This window comes from Leptinotarsa decemlineata, unplaced genomic scaffold, assembly GCF_025532065.1.
Source record: "Leptinotarsa decemlineata unplaced genomic scaffold, Ldec_3_MD MMD2_tig00026354_RagTag_RagTag, whole genome shotgun sequence".
Classification (NCBI taxonomy): domain Eukaryota; kingdom Metazoa; phylum Arthropoda; class Insecta; order Coleoptera; family Chrysomelidae; genus Leptinotarsa; species Leptinotarsa decemlineata.
The window spans coordinates 624,574-636,948 of NW_027412702.1; the positions used below are offsets into that span (position 1 = coordinate 624,574).

Genomic DNA, 12,375 nt, shown 5'->3' on the forward strand with positions numbered 1-12,375 from the left:
GGTATGAACCTGTTTCTGTTTGAAAGTATAATGATAGCTCTGAAAAGAGCTATTTTTTTATTGTTTCAGTCTTCAATTGTAGCCCTGAAAAGGGCTGTTTTTTTTATTAATCCATGCAATGGTATGGACTAACGCTCCTCATCATCATCAGAAACAATGATGATTGTATCATCATCTGTATCTGATGATATACTGATGATGTCATCCTCATAATCATCTGAATCAGACGATATACTAATGGCATCATCATTAGCATAATTATCTAGCTCGTTATCCTCTAGATCGTCTAACTCATTGACATCCATCTCTAACTCTGCCTCTACTTCCTCTTGCATACCTTCTTCCATACGTGCCGGGAAATCATCAGGTAGATCATAGATACGTTGCAGCATTTGTGCAAAATTTGTACTGAAATGATCGAACGTTGAATCTATTCCATGTACCTGGATGGGGCCTGTACTCGTCATAGAACACTCTGGTACACTCATCGGTTCGGTGGTGGAATCAGCACTCGACATTGTGGAAGAATGATATAGAACTGGGATTGATGCTTTATTTATATTGGAAAAAAAAGAGGAGGGGGTGAAGTGTAAATGTAGAACAATTCAGTGTTTGAAATTCGAAAGCAATAAGAATGACAATTTTCTTGAAATTCTAAGTGATTATTATTATTAGAAACTCTGAGTGATTATTATAAAAAAAAACTAATAAGGGAGAGGGAAAAAGACACTGCCCCAACCTCGCAGTGCCTCGTGTACACCAACCAAAAAGTGTGTACTCCGTGGAAGGAAAGGAAAGGAATAGAAAGGATGGGAGAAATGAGGAAACGATTACATATCATCGTCTGAATTCAGGACTTCATCAATCAGGATAGGGGATGGTGGAGGACTATCATCGGACTCATTGTCAGCGTCACCGTCATCATCGTCATCGCTGTCGTCGTCGTCTGTGTTTCCGGACTGTGTATCCCATTCGTAATCATTCCGCCAATCATAGGGATCTGGATAATCCCCATCAGACAGGTCCGCTTGATCGGTTCCAGTAACGTGAAGCACTTGTATCCGATCATCATAAATTATGTCATCATAATTCATCGAGTGAGGTGCAGTCGTGGAGGTAACGAAACCTTCATGGATAGAAGCCCAGTAAGGATGTTGATGCGCTGGGTCACTGTACGGCTCAGTAGTTGAATCAGGTTCCATGTTGAAGGTGGCTGATCAACTGAATATTCCAACAGATAATTCCTACTTTTATACTTTTGAAAGGGAGTGGGGGAGGAGTGGGGAGGAGAGGGGATTAAGTGGGAATGAATTTCAAAAATGACATGAGCTATATTCCATGAAAGAGAAAATTGAAAATACTATATGAATTATATGAAATATACTTATTGATTTCATTATGAAACATATTTTCTTCCCAAGAGATTATTTACAATAGATTAGAGAACACAAAAATTGATGTGAGGTATTTGCATAGAAGAACTTGTAATTGAAATAAAAAAAGGAAATAATAATGAGACGAAGTGAAGAAAAATGCTCCAACCATCGCATTGTTCAATGTGTACCAAACCAAAACAATGTACACCCTTAATTTCACTTCTTTTTTTTTATTTTATTTTTATTTCCTAAAATTACAAACATAAACTTAAAACTATCTTAATTAAATATTCCTAACTAACCTAAAACTAATCTTACTACACTTACACTTAATCTATGGGAAAGTTTTTATAAAAGTCACTAACTTTTTATAAGTCTCTATCGAAGAGGTATCTGCTTCACACTTTTTCTCCAGAGATGCATACTTCCGATCTAGTTCGGCTATTACTTTTTCTGCTTCCCTCCGTCGGTTAACAATTTCAGCCATTTCGCGCTTCCTTTTAACCAACGCGGCCTCACTAGCTCGAGAAGCATGTTCTGCTTCCTTACATCTCTGTAGAAAACTGTCCAACATTTCACTAACCTCTCCGATAGGCTGTCGCACTTGTGGCACTAACACTTCAGGATTCGTCACCGGTGTTGCCAGCATCGGCGAAAGCGGCACCACCGACGGAGTGAATACGATGGGAGCCTCCTCCGATGGGGACAATACAACTGGTGGCTCCTCCGGAGAAGGCGCCCTAGGTTGTTCCACTACTGATGCGGGTGGTGTGGAGGGCCTTAAGCTGTTTGGAGCGGTCGACCAACTACCTGCATAAGGATTAGTCCTATTGCAAGTAGCTCGGTACTTAGAAATAGGACCAACCTTCGCTGCAGGTCGTTGGCAAACCTTCTTTACAGGCCTGACTTCCTCCTCCTCCTCGAATAAGTCAGGGCTGGTGGATCTGCACCTAACTCGTGAAGTGGATGCCTTCTCCAGCTCTGTCATAGGCATGATGGATGCCACAGCGTTATTTAATTCCTGAGTGTTGGATGCCATTCTGAAAATGTAAAATAATACAAAGTTAGTAGATGTAAAAAATTAAAGTACATTGTTAACTTACTCAAACTTAGCTCCTCGTCGTATAGTACACTGCTTCTGGTTGAGTATGGCTGGACTGCTCTGGATGACTGGAGTTGTCGTACTGAATGTAGAAGAACGTGCTCCTCGGGGTATCAACATCATTGGGAGTGGAGGGAATGAGGTGGGGGCGTGCATGCGCAATGGTTGGAATATGGTGGGGCGAGAAATGGTAGGAAGTGGGCGGGGTGAGCAATGGTGGGAAGAAAGCGGGCCGCGCTCCGCGCGGCTTACGCCCCAATTCGCTACGCTCGCGCCGGCGCGCTTCGCGCGCCGGCGCGGTGGCCCCCCACCCACCACCCCGGGGGGAGGAGGGGGGGGGTTTCACCCGCGCGCTTCGCGCGCCGTGAAACCTAACCTAACCTAACACCTATGACCCTAACCTACAGTATGTATTAATCTAATCTAACCTAACGCGGGAGTAAATTCACCATGTTGGTTCAATTAATACGTCATCTGTTGGTTTTGGTTCTATTATTCTAACATTTGGATCAATGTCCAGTCCTGGATATCCCAGTCCACCTGATGGCCTGACTTTATGGCTTTTCTCCAAAACTTCAACTCTCTCTTCTAGTACATCATACTTTTTCATTGTAGTCCCTGTTATGTTTGACATAGCATCAAATTTTTTATTTGTAGACGCTGTTATGTCAGACATTTTTATGTCCACATCATTTGTAAGTTTGTCAAATTTACGAGTGAAAGTTATCCGAGCCTCTGCAATTTTATCGTCAAATGCTTGACGGGCATCGCGAGCAATATTACCTATTGTGGATTGTATTGCAGCTTGTAGGGCTAGAAGTATAACCTCCTTTGTTCCGTTAATTTCCCCCTCAAGATATGATACAGTTACACAATCACTCTTGTCAATTGGTTCGCTTATATTTTTCAATATTTTTCTTTGCATGTCATAATGACCATCTTTTGTTAATTTAAAACCAATCCCGGGAGGACCTCGAATGACATTACCACCCAATTTTCTTTTTCTACCAAACTTATCGATTGTTTTAAACATTGTGCACTCTACGATGATTCTTTTCAAACTGATATTTCTTTCATTTACATTATGTTATATACTTTACAGTAATTGGTTAGGAAAATAGAAATGAAACAAATAATATTTTTATCATTTTTTATTCATCTAAGTAACTTGGTAAAAGTGATACATATACAATACATAATACAATAATCACAAATAATCACAAATAAGAATGTTCCGGTTTGAAGGAATAAGCAATAATACTTCGAATTATAATTCAATTATTCATCTCTACAGTCAACAAATTGATTAGTTGGTCTAAGGCGCTCTCTTGAGAAAAAGAATGAACGATTTCAGACACCCAACGAATGTTATCATTAGGATCATTTCGATAAAATTCTATATCGCTATGACCCCATGGAAGAGTTCGAGTGGTATTCGGAATGATGAATCTCTTGTCGTCATGATACGATAAAGCGACTTTATTTTTCAATTCAGTGTAAATATCATGCAATACGCTTCTGAACGAGTTCATCTTCCTGAATATCATACCTCCCTCTTCAATGATTTTTTCATAGTCTTCACATGTCAATTCATTCTTTATAACAGATCGTTTCACACCTTTGGCCTTCTTCAGTTCACCATCAACAGATTTCACGTAATACGCTTTAGCACCTGTACCGTAAAAGCTGATTATTGGATCATTTGGGAATTCATCTTTGAAATTACCCAGAACTGACTTTGTCACTGGAATATTGAATTGGTTTCCTATTTTATAATTAGATGTATCGAACTTATTTATATTATTTTTGATAAATTCATAGAAATTGTCTGTATTTACTTTGAGAATAAGGGAGTCGGTATCAGTGTAGAGTAAGGACGCATCTTCTCCAAACTGTTGTTTGATACATCCATAGAAAAAATCATACATAACTGTTTTAGATAATTCTAGAATGGAAAATCCTAAATATAGTGGTTTATCATAATGAACTTTTACTCTAGCCAATTGAATGGCAACAAAATTTTCTGTAAAAATAGAGCATTTTTTAAAATTTGGTCGAGATATGAGACAACTAGCACCTATAGTTCTTTTTATATTTTCCCAATGTGTAATGAGTCTAACATCAATTCTATTGTCTACGTTTTCCATTGTTTTTCCATAGACTGCATTATTCATTAGTTTGTAGAAATCTTTTTCAGATTTGTTATTAGACCTATTACGCATTTCAGTATTCAAATCTATATAAGGCTTCATCCAACATGATTGCTTAAACCTCAATACTCTATGTGTGTTCATCACTATCAAACCATGATTGACAGCTTGCTGTAAGTTTCTATAGCGAACAATATATTTTCTTTTGTCGTTTAAATTTGGAATTAATTTGGGAACTTTCGATTTTGCATATGGAGGTATCAAACGTTCAACTAAGAATGGTAAATCGGAATGTTTATCATGAAGTTCTTGGGGATAATGTATATCCACTTCCAATACATATCCATAAGGACTATCAATATCCACATTCATGAGGTGCTAACCATGAAAATTCACCTGTTGGTAATGGTTGCGACATGCTGTGACCATATAGATTTGTTGCATCCAAATATGAAATGAATGAAGATGGTTCATTTGGATTATAATCCGGTAAAAATTTATTGTTTGCTTTATGTTTCCTTTCACTACATTGACTTATTCCACCACGAATACCTTTTTGAAAGAAGTGAACCATATCAATATCAGTTAGTAATTCCAATTCAATATTAGTATATTTCAACATGGCATCCCACGATAATCCGGGTGCAGTGAAGTATTGTGCCGGATCCAATTTATATTTATCAACAGATATATTTCTAAACTTTTCAAAAATGTCACATAATAGTAACACATCTGACTTTAAATATAAATCAGAGTATTCACCCAAATCCTGACATTCGAATAAATTCCAAACAAGTTGAGCTCTCCCATAATCATTATCTGATACATGTTCACAATTGAGTTTATCATAAAATTGATTTTTGGTTGGAAGTCTTGGATGATTCAGTTTTTCGATGTCATCAACAAAACTATAGGGAAATACACCTTTCTTTCTCATCAAATTGAAATTTTCAATTTGTGGGAAATGTTTGCGCATCTCGATACACTGATCAGATGTTAAATTTGCACCTAAATTCTCCAAAGAACTAGGCATGAATCTGAAACTATCAATGAATCTCATTTTCAAATAATTCTTCTTCACCCTACCATCTTTATCCGTATAGGAGTGTGTAAAGAGATGTTTTGTGAAAGATATATATTTCTCATTAGTTTGTGGGATGACATCCACTTTATCTTTGTTTTTATACAATTCCTTTATGAATAAATGACAATCATATCCACTGAGATTGTGAAAAATTATAGGAATGAAATTTGGCAATTTAAAATTCAAATTACAAGATGAATGAGCAGCAGGGGACCTTTTTTTTCCTGTGAGGTGACAATGATCCCTCACTTTGACTTCGCCATCATTAAATTGTTTGGAACAAATGCCACAATTTGTGGCAGAAGCAAACTGTTCCTCTTCCTCAGGAGTTTGTACATCCATAGGAATAGGAAACCTGAGATGATTTTCATAAATATTTTTCAAATCATCTTCGATTTTGCTAACGAATTTCTGGGCTGCATCCACACCCCTATACGAAACAAATTTTGATAAATCATCATTGTATGAACATTTAATCAAATAAGCAAATAAATAAGGCTCATGTTTGAATGTCTTGATCGAATACGAGTATTCAGGATTTGGTTTAGTGGTTTGAATCGGCTTCAGTACTGATTCAAAATCGGCATACACTACAAATGGTGCCTTCATTTGTTCCTCAAAGTTTTCAAAAGTTAGTATATTTTCAGGTACCGTTTTCACATATTTATTGACTTTGAAATTGGTTGATGGTGTTGTAGTACTCAAGTGATTACAATCATTTATCTTATGACGTAATAGTAATTGTTCATTAGAAAAATATAATAAACAGCCATCACAAAAATATTTCTTATGTTCATGAGCCGATAATTGGCTTGAAACTAATCTTGAAAGATCTTTAATCCAACAATAATGATTATTACCGAAATCATCTGTGATAAGTAACAAATTGACATGTCTTCTAAGTCTTCTCTGAGAGTAACGTAATGGTCCAATTATTTCATACATTATTTTACCCTTCTCGAATTTACTTTCTAAACCGTACACATTAACTGAAATATCATTCTTGTCTTCAAATTTCACAATATCTTTCAACTTTACCGGAAAATTCATACCTGTTACATCTATGACTGTACTGAAATGTGGATACGATGAAACTTCTGATGTTCTATCGATTGCAGGATGTAGTGCTGAAGTGATAGCCCATGCAAAACAATGCTGATCTTCATTACGGACATTAACCACGGCCTTCCTACGCTCGATACATTCAGACAGCTTCACATATGAACATCCACTGAGCGGGCTGTATTTATTAATGTTCAACTCCAGAAACATGATTTTTTCACAAGTCCAACCTTAAATACAGAACAATATTACTAATCCATCCAATTAAAACTTGGTAGAAATGTTTACCTGAATCACGTTCCTGGAATTCTGTAGTTTGAGGGATAATCCCATTTCGAAATCCATCAAATAAGGAATTCAAATCAGTAGATTGATCAACTGTTCTATTCTGTGAATTAAATGATTTGGTTTCCTTCAGGTCTTGTGTTTGTAGAATATAACTCCCAAATACTTCCATATTCACTTTGATGATTTTGTGAACCCTGATGGCCGATTCCAATAATTCTATAACTTTCTGCCTGATTTCATTAAAGAATAACATGTAATCGGTGGAAACAATGGAACTCTGCACCCTGTATGTCGCAATCCGACGTTTGAAGGCGCTCTTTATAATTTGAACACCATCACTGAATTGAACACATGTATTATTCTTATGTTGTAGAGTTCTATTGTGAGAATTCACTTGAGTCAATGGAATCATCACATTACAACAATTACATGTGTACATAGGTGCTGCAGCGTCATCTAATCTCACTCGTTTCACTGATGGCCCTCCTTGGCAACTCTGGAGCTGATGACGACGAAGGTTGTCACTACGGGTAAAAGATTTACCACATTCACAAGAATACATTTTCTATGATATGTTCTCACTAACTCACTCTCGATGGAAACTGACATAACCAACACTCGCCCGCTTCTTAAATACCATAATCCACGTCGCCTGCGCATCACCGTAGAGAGTGAGGGTAGGTAAGGACACATCGATGCATCCACTAGAGATGCCTGACGTCACAGCCAAGCCCATCTCCCAATTTGATGCGAGTTGCCGGCACGAGCAAGCAGTGATCGTTGCGCTCTCGGAGAGGGCAGACGTTTGCACAGTCCTCGCCCGCCTGCGTGTCACCATCAATAGCGAGGGTAGGGTGATGCGTTACGTCACATCATTCACTGCTTCGAGAGCGATAGCCGAACAAGCAATTGTCGTTGCGCTCTCGGAGAGGACAGACGTTAGCACAGTCCTCGCCCGCCTGCGTGTCACCATTGATGGCGAGTCTGGGGCGTTACGTCACATCCTTCACTACATCGAGGGAGGTGAGAGCAGACTGATGAATACGCATTACTCTGCCACACGTCGTGGAGTGAACATGTCGCTCTCTAGCCGTTGAACGGTTATTGCTGTGACGTCACTCCACTACTAACTTGGTGCCCTCACACCGATGGAGCATTCATTACTTGGAGGATCTTCGAAGTATGCAGACGTATGTTTGTACATAGACAAACAAGCACATGATGAAACCCTGTACCGTGCATTCTCTAACACACACACACACACATACACACACAAAATCTCATATGAAAAAAAAATCTGAACGATCCATGCACCAGACACTTCAAGGTCACAACGGCTTGACTTCACTGCACAACAAAAAAAAGCAAATAACACGTCATATTGGTGGGGGGAGTATTAGAACCGGGAAAAAATTTCTGAACGATCCATACACCACACCCTTCAAGGTCACATCACATTGACTTCACCAAACAACAACCAATAAAAAAGCAATTAATACGTCATAGTGGTGGGGGGAGGCTTAGAACCGGCTCAAATCTCCTACTAATTACCCATAGATGGCCTACCAAATCACCTGATAAGACGCCTTTAGATGGTTCTGGTGGGATACGTAACATCATTTAAAGAAAACTTTCGAATTCCATTTCAGAAATTTAATTTTCACGACGAATTCAGTATTTCAGAGAGACTCATTTTACAAAAAATACAATCTCTAAATCTACTGAATTAAATTTTGATAGATCTTGATTGAAGTCCTTTTGGACTTCATCAAAGAATTCAGAAATGGAATGAGATGGGGATTTATCAATGAAAAACATAACCCTGACATATTTCATTTTTTCAGGGACACGCTGTATAATTGAAAATTATTTTTGAACATGGCCATTAGTAATCTTCATATTCATGTCATGAAAAAAAACATTTTGAATATGTTTCGTCTAACTCGATATAAAGAGAATTTTCAAAATGTTACTTGTACCTTTTTCTCCAATTCTCTTGTCTACTCTTGTCGAAAGAAGATTATCTGTTCTTGTACCGTTTTGATTAAGATTACCCAATTTTTTGTCTTGTCGATACATGGCTGAAAATCTCCTCTTGTTTCAAGAGACGACAATTACTTGTCTTGGCGGTAACACTATTCAAAACCCAAGGGAGGTGAAAGATTCGTCAAAAAATAATTTCTGACTCAAATGTAATTGTTGTTTTGTGATTTTTTTTGTAGAAATCTGTCCGGGCTCAGACCGGCAGTTGCACTTATCGGTTAGCTCTCCAAAACTGTTTTAATGTCACAACATACATTATTTCATTTCGTTTGCTGACTTCTTTGTATTCTCCCTAACTATTTGAATTTTTTTCCATCTCATCGAAAAACTAGAACTCCACTTTAGAGAACTCTTATCGATACCGATATTATCAACACTGAAAAGCGGCCACCGGTAAATCAAATTTGTTGTTACAATATAACCTCAATATTTCAGCTAACATTCATTTTCCCAATCTCGAATAGAAACAAACAATGAAATAAATTTCGTTGAGATAGCACTCTCCGACATAATTAAGCAAGTCAAACACCGTGCTGGGTTTTGGAGCAATTTGCTTTATGAGTAAAAGTGCCCCAGACACCTAACAAGTGATTTAGTGTTTGAGTAGATCCCTTGACGAACGTTAGGCCTTGTAATTATATAGGTTGTTTAACCAAAATCCATTATTGCGAAGATTCAACCTGAGTTTACTGAAATTGTACCCTGATGACGCGACGTCTGAGAGATCCTCCATTACTCGTAGGGGTGGAAAATTGTTTTCTATTGAAATATTATATGTTTTATTATTTTTCATATATTATATGTCGAAATTTATTTTTCAATATTAACATGGATTCGGGAATATATTAATGGTAGCCTAGGACATGAAAATCGAAAGATAAATAAATAGGTACCAAATTTCTGCCACCGCAGTTGTCGGTTGATTGGTCAAACCACCAACACTGACATTAAAAACTTGGCAAGTTGGTGTCACACCAATAGGTGGTTTCACTTATGTCTCGCTTGCGTTTACGTAGTTATTTTTATTAAGTACTTTTCTTGATTTTTCACATTTTGTCTTCAATCGAGGACCGCCTGCCCGGTACTGACGATGTCCAATAGGCTAAAACAGCTCTATATATATATATATATATATATATATATATATATATATATATATATATATATATATATATACCGGGTGTCTCACATTTTATGTGACAGGCAATATATGGTTTCTTGAAGGAGATACACAAAAATGTTTCATACAAAAGTTTTAGGAGTTCATGAGAGCTATATTTTGATATAATTTTTAAATATACAGGGTGTTTGGTGTAGGTGCTACAGACCAAAATTCCACTTTTTAAAATAGAACGCCCTGTATATCATTACATATTCAGATGTTACGTTGAATTCTGATATCATTTCATGTTTGGTTTTTGAAATTCGGTTACGGCGTTGTTGAGTTATTGCTTAAAATGTAAAGTCTTGAGAACGACTATTATTTTTTAAAATATCTCATACAATTATTCTCTCTGCATCAGATCACATGAAAATTAGTCAAAATTTTGGGTGTTCGAAGTAATGGTTTCAATTTTGAGTTGTGGAATTCAGTCAGGAATCATTTTGAATATGAAACAATTGCGAAATTGAAAGAGGTGTATTCGAAAACAAATCTTTAATTAATAACAATGTAAATAATATAACTTGATAAATCATTTCATAAGAATGGTAGGTACCTAGAAATAAGTCATAAAAATTGTTCAAAGTGATGCCCATTAGATATTATACAGGCTTCGAAACGTCGAATCACTTCTCTCGTACAAGTCGCTCTTATATCAGGCGGAATATCACTGCACGCTAGTCGAATTTTCATTTTCAGATCATCCACATTCAAAGGGGGAGTAGTGAAAACAATATCTTTTAAATAACCCCATAGGAAAAAATCAAGCGGTGATAAATCTGGGGAACGAGCCGGCCACCGAATTGGACCATTTTTACCAATCCACCTATTTGGGTACGTTCTATCCAGATATTCAGTAACAACCTGTGAATTGTGAGGAGGAGCAACATCTTGTTGCCATCAAATTCCTTGTCGTTCTGCTATGGCAATATCTTCCATCAACTGGATCAAATCATTTTCTAGAAAATGTAAATATCGCAATCCATTGAGATTTTCATTGAAAAAGTCCACAATCCACACCATACATTAATACCCCAAGTAGTTTGAAAATTACTTTCGCGGACCCAGTGGGGATTTTCTTGAGACCAATAGTGACTGTTATGTCGATTCACAACTCCATTATTGTGGAATCGCGATTCATCGCTCCACAGAATTTGACTGAATATGTTAGGACTTTCATGTAATATTACCTGAATACAAACAATGAATTCAAGTCGTCGTTCAAAGTCCGTGGGTTTCAAGCCTTGTACCAACTGAATTTTGAATGGGTGGTATTTATTTTCTTTCAGAATTCTCTGTACATTAGATTTACTCACACCGACTTCTTCTGCAAGAGTACGGATAGAAACATGTGGATCTGTTAAAATCTGTTAAAATCTGTTTTTCCGTTAACCAGCTGTCGCACCCCTACGAACGACAACCCTCAGAAGTCGAAACTTGTGCGAGCTAAGGATTAACGAGGTCTTACCTTTTAACGTGTGATTCCTAACACGGATGAATAATAATATAAGCCAACACATTGATCTCTAAATCTTCAGTTCTAAAAGATCTCGTATAATGACGATGCTTTATAGTAGAAGGAAATGACCCAGTTCGCAATTTTTCTACAACTCTCTAAAAAGTAATTCGTGACGGAATGGGTCTGTCTGGAAAACGTTCTTGGTATAGACGTTGTGCTTGACGGCAGTTTTTCTGACATTCCCCAAAAATTAATAACATATCAATGCAATCACTTGGACTAAACGCGAAATGCATACTGGAGTTTTCGCACAAAGAACACAGTTACTGTTTTGCAAAGAATCACTGAATCGAACTGACAAGTAGATACAATTCAACAACATTTGTTACTATGGCATCAACAAGCACAAGCTACTTGATGAAATTGTGCAATATAAAGCAATTCACCCTCAAGTTAGTCACATTGTCAAGATTTTCAATATTATTTTCAACTGATATCGATATCGTATCGTAGAGGTGAGAATAATGGTTTGTATTCAGTAGTAGTCTAGTTCAATTTAATAAAAGATATAGACTGGATTCGTGTAAGAGTAAATAAGTTTTTTTGAAACTTTATATTTAAGGAAAAGTGCAATAACTCAACAACGCCG

At 37.1% G+C, this 12,375-nt stretch overlaps 3 protein-coding genes across 3 annotated transcripts in view; all 3 read right to left on the minus strand.

Annotated features, from left to right (window-relative positions):
* LOC111507642 (ras-like protein family member 10B) overlaps positions 1–12,375 on the minus strand; it is a gene marked incomplete at its 5' end in the record, with an annotated part of 144,680 nt that overhangs the window by 48,159 nt on the left and 84,146 nt on the right. The window lies entirely within an intron of this gene.
* Positions 561–2,781, minus strand: LOC141486313 (uncharacterized). The gene is made up of 2 exons (XM_074184026.1): positions 2,480–2,781; positions 561–2,416 (listed from the first exon to the last, which is right to left on the minus strand). The coding sequence occupies exons 1-2, from the start codon at positions 2,632–2,634 to the stop codon at positions 1,711–1,713; spliced, it is 861 nt and encodes a 286-aa protein (XP_074040127.1). The 5' UTR covers positions 2,635–2,781; the 3' UTR covers positions 561–1,710.
* On the minus strand, positions 2,821–8,604 carry LOC141486314 (uncharacterized). Its single transcript, XM_074184029.1, has 3 exons — positions 7,063–8,604; positions 6,183–7,004; positions 2,821–2,831 (listed from the first exon to the last, which is right to left on the minus strand). Exons 1-3 carry the CDS (start codon positions 7,622–7,624, stop codon positions 2,821–2,823), a joined length of 1,395 nt encoding a protein of 464 aa, XP_074040130.1. The 5' UTR covers positions 7,625–8,604.

Coding starts and splice junctions, on each gene's coding strand:
- LOC141486313 (XM_074184026.1), bottom strand. CDS start 2,634: ATGCACGCCCCCACCTCATTCCCTCCACTCCCAATGATGTTGATACCC. Junction 2,417..2,479: donor CGACGAGGAGCTAAGTTTGA/GTAAGTTAACAA, acceptor TTACATTTTCAG/AATGGCATCCAACACTCAGG.
- LOC141486314 (XM_074184029.1), bottom strand. CDS start 7,624: ATGTATTCTTGTGAATGTGGTAAATCTTTTACCCGTAGTGACAACCTT. Junction 7,005..7,062: donor ATTCCAGGAACGTGATTCAG/GTAAACATTTCT, acceptor TCTGTATTTAAG/GTTGGACTTGTGAAAAAATC.